The sequence below is a fragment of the Colletes latitarsis genome, chromosome 14 (assembly GCF_051014445.1).
Source record: "Colletes latitarsis isolate SP2378_abdomen chromosome 14, iyColLati1, whole genome shotgun sequence".
Lineage (NCBI taxonomy): Eukaryota > Metazoa > Arthropoda > Insecta > Hymenoptera > Colletidae > Colletes > Colletes latitarsis.
Window position 1 is genome coordinate 23,172,384 of NC_135147.1, and position 18,473 is coordinate 23,190,856.

Below are 18,473 nucleotides of genomic sequence, written 5' to 3' on the forward strand. Positions count from 1 at the left end.
AAGTTTATTCGATCGGAAAAACGACACCTTGGAGAGTGACGTAATCTCTGACGATAGCAAATACAGCCGTACACTCGTCTAAACGACGAGAAACTCTACCGTTATTTGCGGTGCATGAATAATATAGCGAGAGGAAATTGGCAAAGGGAAACAGATTACCAACGTCGAAGTCACTTTGGCACACGTGGACATTAAAGTAAACATAAAGTAGCGAGTGAACTCGATCGACTTTTGCCGTCCTTATCGCTGTCAGGCGACATTGATGCACGTTAAACGCTGATACCAGCTGGATGCCCAACGAAATTGAAGCATCTAACTCTAATTCAGAATTGCAATCTTCAAAATTAGAATTCACTGTCCTCCAATCTTCGGTATTGGAATTCACTCAATCCCAATCCTTCGCTTAGAATCTTCGTTACCTTCGTTTCGTTGCAACCTCCAGAATTAGAACTTCTACTTAGAATGTTCGGTTGCAATTGGGACTCGTCGCTGTGCAACCCTCAAAATTAGGTTTTAGTTCGTAGCAATCTTCCATTCGGAACTTTCTCACTTCACACCATTCTAATTTCCTATTTGGAATTAGTTCTACTTGCAACTTCTAGAATCCAAATCCGCCCTATTTTAACCATCTACTTCAAAATTGGGATTCATCGCCTTGCAACCTTTAAAATTGGGATTTATCGCCTCGCAATCTTCGGAACGAGGACTCACCGTCTTGCAATTTTCGCTGAAGGGATTCTCTTAATCGCTTCGAGTCTTCTTGCTTTCGCCCCGTAGCTATTTTCTATCTGCACCCTTCAATTAGAATAACGTTGGGATCTTCTACTAGTAACCGTTCGATTCGGAATTAGGATTTTTTACATTTTTAGGAGCTTTGGCTGCGAAAAATAGCTTCGAGTGGGCGTAGCGAGCTCGATGGCGTGGCGTTAGGATCGAGATCCACCCGGCGTACGATCGTTTTTCCCTCCGTGGGCCGCCGATCGTCCGATTCCGCGGTCGATTTATTTCGGCGAGATCGTCACCGCGATATCGAAGGTTCTCGAAAAGCCGCGACAAAACCTGGCCGCAATTTGGCACGGCGTGAGCCGCGCTGGCATCGACGGTAATGAAGATTGAAACGTTCCCCGGTCCCTGGGGCCCCCGGAGACGGAGCCGAGCCGAGACGAGACAAGACGCGAGCGAGCAAAGCGGAATGCAGCGAACGCGCGATGAAGAAGATTCCATAAATATCTGCACTCGGAGCGGCGATGGAGAGAGATGGCGTGATGATCGGAGGCAGAGGGCAACGGCGGAAGAGAAGGAGGAACGCATAAAGAGGGACAGAGAAGGACCAATGGGGGGAGAGGCATGGTAGCCCGCGGTGCTGCGCTTCGTGCATTTAACATTTTCGAGCCAATCGCGTATTAGCATAATTACGTTTTGCAGGGGCCCGGTGCGCGGAAGGAAGGGCCTTTCGTCTCTTTCTCTCTTTTCGTTTACCTTCTGCCGTCCTCAGGCCCCCGTACCCCCACCTTTGCTCCGTCCGTTTCTCGTTCCACGTCGGTCTTTTCTGAGTTGCAGCGTACCTTGGCATCTTTGTCTCTTGCTCCTACCTTCCTCTCTCTCTCTTCCTCTCGCTCCTTCTCTCTCTCCTTTCGACCTGCACTCGTGGCAACGTGTACACGCCATCACCGGTTAGAGAGCGGTAAATTTCTTATGGGGTATTATGGCGCACAGTGCATACCAACGGGATTCATACCGGCGCAACACGCGGACAAACCCTCCCCCTCCGAGCCTCCGGGAACTGGTTCTAACTTATACCTAGCCGTCTCTGCTAGGGACATCCGCGTGCTTCCTCCCTGTCGTTTGGCGGACCTCGGTTTTGCATACGTCTTTGAGAGGCAGGACATCCGGGTAGGGTTGATCGTTCGTGGGTCTTTCGCGGAGCAGTAGCCATTTTTCAACGCTAGACCCACCGAAGGGAGCCATCGACCCGGTTAACCCAAGGTTTTGATACTTTGTCAACGCTCTTGCTTGTCTCAGCTCTTCAGAATTGTCATTCGATACTTCAGAATCAAGATTGTACTCCATTGACACATTCTACTTGAAACTAGCCCCACTTGCTACCTTCGTAATTAAGATTCGTTGCATTGCAACCCCCAAGATTCTCTAATTACAATCCTTCAAAGCAATGATTTGCAAGCGTCAGCCATTTTTGAGTAGAATTTCTCTTCGTTCCGAGTAACTCGTTCTCTTTTGGATTCATTGTATCGCAGTCTGCAGGAATCTAGTTGGAATCCCCAAACCCGATGACCCTCGAAAGGTTAAGAAGGAGCTCCAGGTACAGCTTCAGCTCCCGTGGCAAGCGTCTGGGGTCGCCAGAGGCAAGATGTCATCGGGCGTTCGGGAGAGGGAAGGAAACGAGAAATCGTTTGTACGTACACACCCGGTATATGGGTATCCTGTGCGTGCCGTAAGGGGTGGTCAGGTTGTGAATCAGGCCACGGGAGAGGAACCGAGACAGACACCCCGAAACCTTCATTACCTTCGGCTTCAAAGGAGCCCATTGTGCCGTAAATGGGGTTCGCTCCGCGCTCCTTTTTTTCTCTCCTCGGTTCGTACGTACCCCGGATCCGTTCCATTCTTCGCCGTTTGCCTTTCCGAGAGCCCGTCAACAGAGGGAGGAAGGCGCGGTGCAAGGAGGGCAGGCCGCAGGGGGAGGAGAGACACTTGCTCGCTCGTTCCTTCGTTTACGTAAATTCTCGAGTAATTTCGGGGCCGGAATGAAAGGGGACCTCTGGCGGTGGTATAATGTCGCCTCGTGCGGAACCTCCCCTCGATCGAGGGGGAGGAGAAAGGCGGCGGAGAAAGGAAGACGGGACAACGGGGGCCGTTTAAGAAGTCTTTGAATTCGAGAACTCGTTTCCAGCGTGGCCCCGCGGCCGTTCTCGACGAGCTTCCCCGTGCACAGTCAACCGGAGCTCCTTTCGGTATCGAAGAAATCGAAATTTACCACGCTGCCCGCTTTCAAGTGACAAAATCGGGATCGTTCGTTCAATACTGGCGTGGGTCGCGCATTTTGTTCAGGCTTATAGCGATTAATTGCATCGTGTCGACGTAAACAGTGGTGGGGATAATTCTATTGCATGAATCCGGGGTAGAAAGTGTTGCTTGAAAGCGGGGTGAGTTGCTATTTTTTCTCCAAGATAGAGATAAATCGGTACAGATAGTATGTTCACGCTAATTGTCACTTGAAAGCGGGCATTGCCTTACCCCCGTTTCGAGTAGAGGAACAACAGTGTCTGCGATGGAACGGGTTTGCGAGGATAGTTCCGAACGGGGCACTTGGTGAAATCCCGGCGACAATTTCTCTTCTCCGCGCGCGTACAAACCGACACCCCCGTCCGCGGAGCTTGTTAAATCGGCCATAAAATGGGAATAATCTCGAGTTACAGGCGACAGCGTCGCCGGTGTCGCACAGCCATTGAGTTTCTTCTGGCGCTTGTACACAGCCGGAGCCCACCTTCCGGTAATGGCGTTGCCTCTGGTGTCGCATGTACCCCGCGGGAACACGAGAAGCGTTCGCGGGGACGTAATGAAAGCGATACCCCATCGCGCGGCGATCCTCGATGCTTTTATTTCGGGACCGTTCGAGAAAATTTACGTCCGCCTCGCTCGTGGAAATTAAATACTCGCGTGGATAATTCCGCTGATAGCGGGGCTTTCTCCTCCGCCTGACCAGTGTTTCTCAATCTTTCTCCAGAAAACCTGGTTAACCTGATACTCCTGCAAATGTTGTAAATGACCGGGAATATATCAGTTTTTCAATAATATTAATGTAAAGTAAATTATCGGCGCAAAAAGCTTCATAGACGAAATATTATTTCTTCACCAAACTACTTGCAACGTACGCAAAACTATTTTACAATTTCCACTGGCCCAAGAAGTGAAGAAAGGGCCCAGTCTCACCGGTTGGGACGCAATTCCGCCAAGAAACCCACACGTGAGTGGGTCGCGGTGTTCCCGCTTTGAGAAAGGCTGCGCCAAGGAGAAGGCGAGCCACGATCCCGCTGGAAACGGCGATCCTTTGAGACACTCGATATTTTCCGTGCCCCCACAAAGCTTTCCCCTCGTCCCCCCGTGCTGGCAGCGCGTTCCCCGTATCAGAAAATCCGAGACGGTGGTCCCGGATGAATTAGATACCAATCAAGTGCGTTGCGTTCCACCTAGCGTATCCTTGACTCTAGGACCAAGGTATACAATGTCAACCGTGAGGCCGTGCGACCAGGACATGATCCGAAAGAGCGGAGGAAGAGCATCTTTCGTCGACGAGGCTCGTCCTCGTTTTTTCCCCGGCCGGAGAACGGAACCTGGACCACCACACCTCTCCGACTACTTTTGGCGAACATTTTCGCGCGGTGTTCGATTACCAGGGCCCGATCCGTAATCTCGCGTTCGTTTTGCTCGCCTTTACTCTCGAGTCCTCGCGTATCGCGTGTCCTAGACTCTCCCGATGCATCCGGGGAAGCTCCGGATGGAGATCGCCGCGTACCTTTTGCTCGTCGCGAGAACTCGAACGAGATGGACTACTCCGGCTGGAGTCGAGTGCTCGGTGTCGTTGGGGAACTCGTTGGATCCTGTGTCAACCCGGTCGAGATCATCGTCTGCGGTGTAGGGTGACGCGATTCAAAGGGCCGCGATAGTTGGCAAAAACTCCGCGGCGTATCGTGTTCTACGGGAGCTTCAGGGACCGTGTATCGATGTCGATTCTTTAAACAGCTCTCCTCGCGTTGGCGGTTCACCGATTCGCGGGACGTACTACCGGAAGTGTACTATGCATTCGCGAGAACGTGGAAGTATCGTCTCCTGCGCTCTTCCTTTAAGTAGTCTCTTTCTTACGTGATAACAGTTTACTCGAGAAGAGATCTCGATGGTACCCTGCGGTCTACGATGCTACCGTCTTGGCACCACGCAGTTTTTACGAGATCGTTATATCCCTTGCGAGTACCAAGCAAGCAGAGCTTGGAAAACGTCGAGCAATTTTTTTTCCAAACCAATAACTCGTTATTTCTGGGAACGGCGATCCCTCTTTATTCGTGCGATAGGCGCGCGCTAAAAAATGGCTCGATATCCGTGTTCCCGCGCGCAGGGGGCCCCGGGCGTCGGTGTAGGTGAACATTCTGCGTGGTCCTTTCGGCGATTCAGCCGGGGAGGAGAGAAGAAGAGAGAAGGAACGACGGGCCTCGTTTCTTTTCTTCGGTGAGCATTGTCGGCCGGTTCGACTCGACTCCCGGCGGATCAAATTCTAACCAGTCCGGCATTATAGCTGCTGTCCTTCGAGGCCCTCCGCCCCCTCTCGCCGCCCTTTGGTCCCCGCGTTAAAGAGAGTCTAGTCATCTCGTGGAGGCATTGTGTTACCGTGTTGGTACTTCGGAGAAAATTCTGGCGAACCTTGGCCGAGGTTGGCATGAGAACCGAAGCTGACCCGATATCAGTCTTTGTCAGTCGCCTCCGGGAACGCGATTTTCCCATGAGACGAGCGCACGACGAGTGGAAAGGGGGTATCGTAAAATATCGTATGCACGAAGCGGCGATCGGCTAGAAAGAGGATCGGTTGCATTCGATCAACGAGTCTTCTCGAGGGGCAGAACGTACAGGCTAGATGGTTGGTCTTGCGGATAGATCTTTTGTGGATAGCGGCCATTTTTTAATGTTGGGAGGGATCAGAGGTTGGTCGACACGGTTCCTACTTGCTATCTTCGAATAGTTTGCTCTTTCTTTATGGAAGAGACTACTATACAAGGACAAAGAAATTCCCTATCGTCAGCCATGTTGAGTAGGTTTGAGCAGAGTTGTGGTCCAAGAGTATCGATCCCAAACCGGTGTCGCCGAAAGAGCAAGAAGGGTGTAGGGGCGACAGCTCTGGCGAGAAGCAAACGGATCGAGTTGGGAAAAGGGTATCGTGAAATATCGTATGCACGGAGCCGGTCGAACGTCGCGCGGCGGCGATCGTCTCGAAAGAGGATCGGTCCGTGCATCGGGCTCGCGTTCGATCAACGAGCCTTCCTCTCGCATACGCTTAACGCATGATAAACGCGTGCATTGTCTACGGGTCGGTGTTGGCCTTCCACCATTGGACGGTGCCGCCTACGGCAAAGATGGCCGTCTTCTCTATTACATATAAATGCCTAATAAGAAGACGGCCGTAAGTATCCGCTAGGTGGATAGAGAAGAGGCAAGAGAGAGGCCGAGGAAGCCCGACGAGAGAACAGGGAAGAAACCGCGTACGCGCTCGCAACGAGAGAAGACGCGCCGCCTCGTAATGCGCCGAGGTCTCGTCTCTCCCCGTCGATTTACATATAACAAGATAACCGTTTTTATTTGCTTTTGCTTATATAATACATTTTTTCTAAACCGAATCAAGCGGCCAGGCCAGGCCGGGTCCGCGGCGAGTCGGCTCGACGGCCGGGGAGTGGGTCAGGGGAGAGCGGGAGGAGGAAGAACCGTGAGGAGGACGGCGGAGGACCGGGTATCCTATAGGCCTGTCAGACCTCATTTGCATACATAACATTCTGGTCGACTGGACACCGGTCAGACCTCCTATCTCTGTCTCTCTCGCCCCGGCGGAGCCGTTTCCACGGCCTCGAGATGCAACGAACTCCTCGACGGCCTCTCCTCCATCTTTGTGTATCGATACCAGCGTCCGTATCGGCCGGATCTTTTGGTACCTTCGGCTCGAGGTGAAAATACCGGGTGAACGGTTTACAGCCAACGATCCTGAATTGTCCAACGATCGTTGTTAGCCAGGATACCCTATTCGAACTAGGTTGCGTCTCGGTTGTACGCCTGATTTGCTATTTTGGGGGTCTATTTGTACACGTATAGTCTAAAGTAGTAAACGATGCATATTAATCGAGACGTTTTGCGTTCGCAGGTGCACGAGCTGTGCGACAACTTCTGCCACCGGTACATCAGCTGCCTGAAGGGCAAGATGCCGATCGACCTGGTGATCGACGACAGGGAGAGCTCGAAACCCCCGGAGATTGGTAACGGTCTGGACGGTGGCGGACCAAGGAGCACCGCCGACAGCACCAGCCACACGGACGGAGCCAGCACGCCGGACGTCGTGAGTACCTCACCATCGTCAACGTCTTACTATCCGCACGACGCGATCACCCCCCACCACCACCATCACCATCACCACCACCATCACCACCAGAGCCAGAATAATAATAACAATAATAATAATAATCACGCCGGTATCGGCAGTACCGCCACTACCACCCCCTTGCAACTGAGCCAAAACCAAAGCCAAAACCACCACCCTGCGCCGCAGTCGAACACCACCACTACTACTGCTATTACCCCAAGTAGCGCCGCCACAACTCCCAACTCCCTAAAGCGTACGCACCAACAGATGATGATGGCAGCCGCGGCGGCATCCGCGATGGCCACCTCGCCGCACGCAGCCGCATCCGCGCCCCCAGCGCACGCGCACGCCGCCCTCGCCGCCTACCACAGCATCAGCTCGGCCGTTTATCCGTGCTCGTAATAGACGCGACTTCCGTGCCGATACCGCCAGACCTTTTCTCTTCTTATCTCCCCTTTCACCTTCTTCTATCTGCTACTTTATGCTCGTGCGATCATACGACGCGTTCTCCCCGCGTCGCTGGCCGGTCTCTCCTCTTCTCGTTCTCCGCGTCTTCTGCGTCGCGTTCCTGAAACGAAAGGGGTTGATCGTGAGCCGCGCGTCGCGATGGTTCGATCGCGACTGACCAGCGGGGAGAGTCGCGGACGCGCAAGGCGCCCTCTCGCGTTCCTCGCGAGAGGTCCACGGAGAGTCGAGGATACGTGCACCCAGGTGGGCCGCTCGATCCTCGGAGCACTGCTTGGCCGTTCTCGCCGATTTCTCGCGGGAACAGGTCGTGGGTCACGAGCGTCGATCGACGCGTATTTGTTGGACTGGCGCTACTTGTCGGATACTTTCAGTACGTCGCTCACGAGTGTCACGTACGGAGCGTTACTTTGTTTGGCACTTGGCTGGCTTTAACGAGTTCATTCACGATCTTTTTTTTTTGTTTCTGTATTGTCTTGCTCCTCTTTGTTTCTTCGCTTCTCTGTTAAGTCGTCGGGAACCGATCTCCGAGAGGTGTCCTCCGGAGGAACGTCGCGGCCGCGCGCGATCGATTCCGCGCGTCCCGGCGTCGTCGCTCGGTTCTTCCCCTCTGGTCGAGCGTCGCGGGGACACGTGAGTCGCCACGTGGTGATGAACGCGCGCGCCTCACCCTTTCCTACTGTTTCCTTCAAGGTCTCTCGCGGCGTGGCACAGCGCGCGGTTTCGCGGGCAAACCGGGCATTAGAAGGGCGCGGCTTTAGCGGCAGGGCGACACGGTGGGCCATAGTATCGTTACGCTAGGCGTCCAGTCGATCATTTTGCTCCTGACCGGAAAACCGTCGAGAGTAACAGGTGCCCCAGACGCAACGATCGTACCTCGGGATACCGCGATAATTGTGCAGAGAACAGAGAACGCCGTACTGCCATCCAACATACTTAAGTATAGCTCAGCAAATTGAGCAAAATCATCTAAAACGTTACCTATTTTAAACAATATTTAAACAATATTGTTTAGCTTGCTGAGCTATATCCCTTCGTGATAACAGACTGTGCAATTATCGTTGAAAAATTGTTGCGTCTATAGCTCTATTCTCGAGAGGAATCGTTCGGAGTAGAATCATCTGGATGGACACCTAGCATCGAGCGAAAGACGCGCGTCAATTTAGAGAGTTTTCGAAAGATTCTTTCGGTTCGCGCGACTCGACGTTTCTTCAGAAGCTTTTGTTGGTCCATCCTTCAGGGAATCCGACCAGTTCTCATGGAGGGTTTTAGGTTCTCGATGACAGAGGGTCGTCTCGGCCCAGCATCTTCTTCCGCAGTCATCTGACGATCGTCGAGCGATCGGTAATCGCGGTGAATTTTTTTACTTTCCGCGCGACAACATCGACGATGGCGCGTTTCGTGACACCGTTGACGCGACGTCTGTCTTCTGAGCGCCGTTTAGAAGGCGATACGATTAATTGCTAAACGAAATATTAACCGTGATCAGGATATACGTAATAGGATTAAGGCTTATAAGCGTGACAAGATGAATTTTGTGTCTATTTTTAAACGGAACGGTTCGGATTAATTTAAGAATCGCGCGCGTGCATGAGTGAGTGCGTTAGAGGGAACGAACGGCAGCGAAGAAGGAAGAGAAAAAAAAAATTTAAACGTGAGAATGAATCGAGAGAAACCGTAGCGGAGATAGACGTATAGTTTCTAACTTATTAGTAGCTTCGACTAGTGTTTAACCGGGGAACGCTGATAAAAAGGACACGAAGGGACCGGTTTATAGATCGACGACGTCTCATCCTGCTCAGAATACGCCGTGGATCGTCGCGGATCTCGAGATTTACGCTCAGAGGAACCGATGCTTTTAACCATATCCGACGACTTTCGAGTACCGACGATCGACCCGATCGGCCTTCCACGGGGCGTATCTTGAGCAGGGTGATCCGCGAGAACGAGATTCGATCGACGGAGGCAGCACGGACAAGCCAACCCCCCCTCGACACGCGCGATAAAACGCCGAGAGAGCGAGACGCCCACGGGTCGTACGCGATCGAAAATCACGATCATCGCCACACTAGGTCTCGGTACTCGTAACTAGGGAGTTGTGTGAGGTACAAGTCCTGACCGGCAGGGCGCGCGAGGTCCACCCCCAATCCCCGTACTTAATAACCCTTGTGTTCAGCCGAAACGATGAAACCTGCGCGACCATGCGCCAGGAACAGAACGGATGAACGGAGAAAGCCCCCCAGCTGGTGCCCCGCTGAAGCTCGAGCCTCTAAGGCGAGCTCCTTGACCCTGGAATTAGCATTTCCTACACAAACACGCACACGTTGAAAAAGCTATACACACACGTATACACAGAGAAAAAGAGAGATACATATATACACGTCTGCACACACGCAAATACACGAGACACAGTCGTCATGAATCATAGCAGTACACGGAGACTTTTACGCGCGGGCACACGCGAGCGTTCGCCGGTGTTCCGTGGGCTACACACGCACGGTTCACCAACACGCCTCGCGTGGACCGTGCAAGATACATTTACCCGCGAGAGTGCGAGAGAAAGAAACAAGTATATATCACACAAGGTCCACGGGGAGAACAAATGTCGGCCCCCACACGACAGGTACGTAACACGGAAACAGGGTGAAGGGCGCAGGGCACCGGGAGGAGATCTCCGTTCGTGAGATACGCCGCGCCAGATCGCAATCAGAGATATTGAACGAAAAGAGAGAGAACGATAAGCAACAAGGGTGTGTACGGAGGTCGGAAGGTGGGCTTCGGCACCGGTCGGTCGGAACCCTAGTTACGAGTGCCGAACCTAGGGTCGAGAGACCTGCGTGGAAGGTCTCTCGGCTTGATTGACCCCCACCCGCGATCATCGGGCCCCGGGAAACGACATGGAGCGTCGTCAGCCCGGGCCCAACGGAACTGAGAACCGGAAGTCGCGATGGAAACCCCGGGGAACACGCGAGATGTTCTCCACGGCGTTTCGTACTACCGTCGATATTTGGACATGCGCGAACACGACGCTCAATTTGTACTATTTCTCAAATTTTTTTTTTATTTTTTTTTTTTAATATTTTTAATCGTTGAATTGTACATTTGTATTGGTTAATTTGTTCACTGCGCGAGTGGTATGTTGCTGCTCGAAAGGTTGGAGCACCTTTCGATCTTTAAATGTCTTTTTGTTTATACTTGGTCCGTGGTTTTACGCGGTACGGAATATACTTGCGCGTTCACTGTCCGCGGCCCGCATGAGGGTCACTGTGCAGCGTTATTGGATACGCCGCTGAGAGACCAGACAGTGAACGTCTGCGACGGAAACGATCGTTTAAAGCGTTTTTAGTGAAATCGCATTTTTTGATTAAATTGGGTTGTGACGAATTGATATTTTATACTGAGAACTCAAACTCGTTTTGCAATATTTTATTCCTTGACCTTATTCAGAAGTTTTTATCGGTCTTGAGTACACTCTTTTTAAAATTTTTATCTCGTGACCATTAATATTAATCATATTAGTGAAATAGAAATCTTGCATATTAATCAGGCATCACTCACGTACGATTTTCAATAAATACTTGCATCATATTTGAATTTAGTTCATTATGAATCCTTAATACGTTTGATATTTTTATTCGGTTGGAAAGTCAACTGTTATGAACCACGCTGCATTCGAGGCATTTATTAATTTTTGTACCTCAGTTTTATTTTATATTAAAGAAAATTCTCAAAGTGCATTTAGCTATAAATTGAATGCATCGACCGAATATTCTAAATAATGTGTCATCGGTCCGTAGATTATTTTTCATTTGCCATAGTCACACGCATAAACAATCTTATTTCCGTGAACTTCTTCGCAATAATGAAAGGCTGCTATCTGTCTGCAAAGTAGCATTGAAGTCAAAACAACCAGACATTCGTTAGCAACCGATAAATGGCAAACTTTTTATACTGGTTCAAAGAATATTTACTGTCCTTTTAAACAGTCATTGCATTCTTGATCAACAAGTAATTCCTTCTGTATAGGATGAAATAAAATACTAAAACGAGAGACTGAAACTCTCGCTGAACGGAGCGCGGGGTTTATGAAAAGATTTTATTTCGGTACCGATGATATAATAATCGACGATCGAAGGGTGCTCCGAACTTTGGAGGGGTATTGTACATTTGAATTTATGGCGATTGAATTCGTTCTTGTTTTGCGTCTTCCATATCGCGCGGAATCGTTAGAAGATTCGCGCGATGCGTTCACGGAAGCGTGTACCCGTTCCTGCGGAGAACGAGTTACGTTCTTCCAATTTTCACTATATTTCTTACTATTTTCTTCTTTTTTTTTTCGTACGTTTGTTTCTGTTCTATCGAGTTCTCGAGCCGGTGTACTTAAGAGACGCTCGACCGTCCGAGAATTCGGTTTCAATTACGCTTAAAACGGCTCGACTGGACGCATCGCGGAGCGTCTTCTCGAGCGCGACGAGCGCCTCCGCGCGCGACACGAAGGAGAGGAGACTAACGTGAATACATAGTGCCATAGAGGTGCAGAGCAGGCGCTCGCGTGCGCCCAGACTGTGTACTTAATTAACGCTAATCGAGGAGCGATTCGAAACGGAAAAGGAAATCGAACGGTCGGTCGAAATACGGATCCATTCGATCGGGAACTTCCCTTTCGCGAAAGGAATCGCATCTGACCGCTCTGGGCATTCGCTCGAGAGTTTTTCTCTCGATCGTTGGCATCCGGAGTCCTAGGAAACACACACACAACGAATTACTGTATCACGAGTCGTATACATTTTTGATTTTTAAATTTTCAAGCATCAAATTCGAATAAGAATTTGCAACAACAATTGCAGAAATTATTATACTAAAGATCATTGTGTGTTTGGCCTCCACAGACTCTTCGATGAGCACAGAATTAAAAAATATCAAAGATTAATTTTTGATCTTATTCTTACTCTTTTCTTTGAAAGAAAAATTCTTGAGTGAATACCCAGCACAACTCACGTTTCGTCCACGGTTGCAAGTTGACGAGTGCATTTAGGGAAGGGTACAGGACGTTTGATTTTTCTTTCAACCCCCGAAACGTTCCGCCCTTCCATCTTGGATCTCTTCTCGCGATCATTTCGCGACCGTGGTTGAACCGTTCCGCGAGAATACTCGCTCGATTGCGTCTCGCGTGTGAGCTACGTTTATTATTTTCCGCCTGGTATGCTTGTAGCCTCGACGAGTAGCCAGAAAAGGGCAAAATTTCTATCCAAATAACAATTTCGAATAACAAACGAAACGGGGTTAAATGAAATTAAAAATGAATCCAAGATAAATTGACAAGAGCAAAATGGTTGCGTGTTTTTATTAGTTAGCTACGATTCGAATAAAATTTTGCCCTCGGCGTTCATCGACGCTCGTGCCCAACCAACCGAGCGAGAGAATTTGTTGAGAATGTCGCGTTTCTTTTTCTCGATAGTGTTACGTTTTTGTTTCGTATTGTTTCTGCGGTTTGTTAACATTTGACGACGAGTAACTCGCATTATTCGAGGGAATTTGATTCGCGTACAGGGTGTCTCGAAATAAGTGATACGATCGCAAAAGAGTGAATATATGTGAAAAAATAAGTCGAAAACGTAGAATGACATTTTTCGTACGAGGCTTCTTTTCCGAATAAATCGATGTGAAACATTTTTGGAGCGCGTGTATGCATTCGTGATTTCATTTATTAGCGTCTACATTACTCTTCCAATTTACTCTAATAGATAACTAAGGATGGACAGTGAAATAAAGTCTTTTAATATAAAAATCACGTGCCATTTATTTGCAAGCACTGATCTACCAGCATAGTCTTTGACGTGCACCAAAAATCTTTAACGTTGATTTATTTGGAAATGGAACTCCCCACGAAAAAATAATATTGGACTTTTTCAACTTATTTTTGGCATAGATTCGCCTCACGTTTGGATTGTACTGCAAATTTGAAGATACTCTGTATATACACACTGAAAATACAGACGCACCAGCGAACGGAAACGCACCCGTTGTTTCAATTAACCGGGATGCACGATTATAGGGGAGACGAGTTCTCGTACGCGTCGACGGACATTGTGCATGTATGTGTGTTTACGATTACAACTTTTACTAGGCTTAAGCGAGAGACACGGATTGAAAAGAAAGATTGGGAGAAAGAAAGACGATAACGACGACGACGAAGAGAAACTCAGCCGAACATTGTATACGACTAGCAGTACATAGCGATAATATATTATGATACTTGTTTAAACTATTGTCTCAATCAACGTATTTTCATTATAAATAAATGTTAGCCTTGTTGAGTTAAAACAAAAAAAAAACACTGTCTGGTAATTTCCACCGGAACCGACGTCACGAACGAAAGATTTCCGTTAAAGATGGCAGCCTTTAGAAGTCTGTCTTGTTTGGAACTCTAAAAATTGGATATTTTAGATTTTTGGGGAGAAAACTATTACGGTAATATCATTGTGTACTGCTCTACTTAACTAAAACAATTTTAAAGTTTCTTAGTTTCTATTAAAATGGTTTTAAGATCGGGATCTTTAGGAGAGCGTAAGTAAAGTCGATTTTTATTTACCTCCAAACACGACAGATACCTCAAGCCTCCTTTCCCTCTGCATGCAAAACACCTTCGTGTCCTTTTTAATTAAAGCGTTAACACGGCGATCAGGGAGCGTCATCGTCGTTCGCAGATAACGCGGACCGATTGCTCGTAATTGCGATCAGATTAATTAAATTCGTCGATCGCGTTTCGGTGCAGGATTCGTCGCGATCGTCAGCGTCAATCTTGGCCACGGGAATTAACCCATTAAGTATGCGATCAATCTATTTCCAAAATCGAAAACTGCCCCATCGAACAGGAAAAGTAATTTTTCTTTAAGCTATAACGTCTCCTATAAACGGAACATTGACATTCACAAAAATTGACTAATATTGTTTGTTTACAGTGCAAAACAACAAACAGCAGTAAAATAAGCTTCTACAGATATTTTAAAAGTAAAATTTTACCACGATGAGCAACACTCGATTAGAAGTAAATGTTGAAGATATTTACGGTCAGTAATAAGCGCAATTAACGCTTATTGTTTCGCTTTGCGAAGAGTTTAAAAATCACGCGACGCGAAAAGAGGTTTTAGTGTCTAGCGAAAGATCGTCTTGCGACCAGGGCAGTGGTACTTAATGGGTTGATCGATCGATTCTCACGTTAAGAAGTATCATATGCGCTCATTCGTGGCAAGGACGAATTAAGGACCATGGGATCGATCATCAGGACGAGTCTGGAAGCCAACGATTCCCAAAGGCACCCGTTGGACGCGTCGGTGAGGGAATATCAACAGAAGAGCTGACGGCGGCGCGGCCATAAATCTCGGTTAACCCTCTGCTAATAAATATTTAACCCTTTAAATTTGCAACAACCCTCAGCGTGTAGCCATTTGCATAAGACTTCTATTTCATTTACACATCGCATAATTGAATATTTAAATTCAATTGCCCGCCGTTACGCGCTCGCAGTCCCGAGCCGCAAAACTGCAGTAAAACTTGTAACGGGGCCACTTTCCTTCCCGCCGCCCACACCCCCTCGGTAAACCACCCCCGTTCGAGCAGCGTCTGGCATCCGACGTCGGCCTCCCTTGGCCGCGATCAACCCTTGGAAACTGCTTGGAGAATATTGCGACGCCCCCGGGGACCGTCGAGAAAACACGTTCTTCGGCTGGAAATCGTCGAGACGTTTCGAGGACAGGATGTTTCGAAAAAATTTTAACCCCCCTGCCGGAAGTAATACTTTCAGAGGCACAGAAACAACTAAACTTTTGCCCGATGATTCAAAACATCCGTCGATAGATAATAAAATGGAACAAAATTCGAAAGCAGATTACCAAGAGCCAAACTAAAACCGACGGGATTACCATTATCGTTATTTTAATTTTCTTTTTTTTATTTTTCGTTTGCCAATGGTTCCGCGCGGCGTCTGTAAATATTTTTAGAAGCATTTCCATCGGATGACAAGCTCGTACGTACGCGCCACGTGTCGAAGCCCCGGTTCGTCGTTTCGTGGTGAACGTCCTCGCGCCTCCCCCTCTTTCGTTGTTCATCTTCTTCCTACTCTTCGGGGTCCCTCGCGACGACGATCTCTTCTACATTCTCCGGACGACATCTGGCCGTCGTGGCACGTATATACGGCCGTTAGCACTTTCACGAAAGGGATTACCATTGTCACGTTATTCATGCTAACGATGATCGGCCGAGATCGGCCGCGACGATAATCGTCGTGTCACTAAAATCGAGGAGGCGGTCATTGTGAGCGACATACTGACAGCATAATAAATTATCGTCCTCTCCTTATCCCGCTTTCTCGTTCTCTTCCGTTCGGTTCTCCCGCTCTTATTCCCGTGGCTTTTTCCCACTGTCGCGCGTACCCTTCCTCTTACCCTCTCGACGGTCCACGGACGACATTACGCGCGTGTAGCGTCGTAACGCGATACAAGACGCTCATGGCACACCCGTCCTGGACGATAATCGCGAAGACAGGCGCCGATTATACCGCCAGGACAGCCTCGCTCTCGGGGACACTGTTTATTGGACCTGTTCACCGATTTCACGATACCGCGACCAGCGTAACACCGCGCGTGTCGGTGTTGGTGCTGCTCCGATAACTCTGCTGCAACCAGAACCGAGCAACCAGTGGTTTGCAACCGTTGTATTTGCTTTAAATTGCACCCTTAGTTTCGATCGGTACCCTCCGTTGGGCTACTTCCGCGATTCAGAATGTTGGTCATAGAATTTTGGTTCCGGAGAGTCGTTAAGGTAAATAATTTGACGTAGATTGGCACATGCATGGATGTATTATTATATTATAATGGTCCTCGTGTATATTTTACACTGTGCATTTAAAATTTGTTCGTGGTAGAATTTTTGTCGAAGCATTTGCTTTCTATCGTGGAACCTTCCGCCGTCCGACGGTTGGCAATTCATCGACGTCTCGATCTTCCTATCGGGATCAAGTTAATTCGCTAATAAAAAGTAGTAATAGAATTTTAAATCTCCTCGCGTACAAGTAAAACACGTCAACGAAACTTAGTTGTGCCTGTATAGAGAAAATTTCTATAGAAGAAACAAGTTTTACATAAGTAGGTTAGATTGCAATTACGAATAGACTTTGAACATACAAAAACTAATTACGATGGAAGAGCCCCGATACTCGTAACTTTAAATACCATATGTACAAGTACGTATCAATCATCGAATATCCCACGTTTCCATAATTTGAATAAACATCGAGGACATCTATAGACACAGAAAACTGCCGTGGCCTAGTTTACGCGTTAACCAATTTTTCAGGTGTTGCAAGTACAATTTCTAGATTCGCGTAAAGTTCAGTGGATATCGATAGAAAAGTGGTTGAATTGTGGGTCCCGCGACGGGCCGTGGAACCGCAAAACCGCTGTGTAAATGGCGCCGGTAGCAAGAGGTTCGGTTCCCACACCCACGACTCTGGTTGTCTCAAGGTGCGTGGCCCTTGCACGCGCGCGCGTTTCAGGTACACGGCAAGCAACAACGCGATAAGTGTAACGACTTCGTTCGACCAATTGCCGCACGCGGTATTCCTCGCCTCGGAACCGCCCATTCCGTGCGGGCAAACGACGCCCGACGTTGTCGACGTGGCCGTCGTCGATCCCCGTCGCCCAACGCGCGTTCCTTCTGTCTCAACGCGTCGACGTCTCCGTCACCCGCGCCTTCTACGCGACGCGTGCGTGCGCGGCGGGTAAAGGACATATCACGCGATCCACGCGCGTAATCCTCCTTTGCTCGTGGAAAATTACCGCGAGAACTCGCGCACACGTGGCTTCGGGGACTACGTATCAATGGAACACTCTCCGCGGCTCCAACGATCTTTCTTTCTCTCGCGACGATCTATAATTATTCGACGACGAGGTGCTTCGTACCCCAACTCTTTCATACTTCTTATTGAAATTTTTATTACTTTAAACTGCTACTTCGAATGGATTAATTGTCGAGGTTGTGTTATTAATATTGCGGGTTGTAACAATAGATCATCTGAGTAGCATTTTATCTCTCTGATTCTGGTACAGATAGTTTGAGATCGAGGAACGACGGGGATTCCAAATAAATTTGCCATTCTTTGAAATCGATCTATTTTCCAACGAAATAGGTTGTCGACAATGGATCTGGAATCCTACATCCTCCGCTGGTAACGGTTCGAGGTCTTGAAAGCGACCGAAACGCAAGACATCCGATAATTACATCGCTCCACCAGCCACGTCAGCTGGGGGATGTATATTTTCATAATGTAATATCGTTGCGCCACTTAGAGGGGGTGGACTTTCTTTTCTGGAGGGTGGTCGTGGAGCGGATGCCACGCACAGCGGGCGTCAACAGGGGCGAGCCGTGACGTTAGCGGGTCGGGGGGGTGAACCCATCGTAGAGAAGCGTGGGAGGGGGAGTGGAGAAAGTGCGTTGGAGGGTGTTTTGCTGGTAATTGGTGCCAATTTAATCCTGCCCTTCGCCCGACGTATTAACGCTAAGGGAGGAACAGGAGCCGGCGACGAGGGAGGGCGATCCGTTCGGCGTTCGAGCTCTCGTCCACACCCTTCCCACGGCGTTCGTATCCAGACCACCCTCTCCCGAACCCTCCGTCGGGCGAGAACACGCACGCACGCACCGTGCACCCACACCCGCGTGAACCCACCACGTGCTCGAGCGCGCAGGACGAGTGGCAGGAACACACAACGCAAACACACGGCCGTGCTCGTGAGAGCCCGCTAGGAAAATATAATTAACGGTAATCGCTCGCGTATATGGCTCGGATTAACTCCGGGGTGGGGGAGCAAGAGGGTGGCCACGG

General features: G+C 49.2%; 1 protein-coding gene across 6 annotated transcripts in view; it reads left to right on the forward strand.

The window, feature by feature from the left end:
• Hth (Meis homeobox homothorax) overlaps window positions 1-18,473 on the forward strand; it is a 526,461-nt gene that overhangs the window by 64,556 nt on the left and 443,432 nt on the right. For all 6 annotated transcript variants that reach the window (XM_076782345.1, XM_076782344.1, XM_076782343.1 and 3 more), the window contains exon 6: window positions 6,914-7,105. In XM_076782345.1, the coding sequence (XP_076638460.1) occupies window positions 6,914-7,105 (192 nt within the window). The remainder of the gene's footprint in view (window positions 1-6,913; window positions 7,106-18,473) is intronic.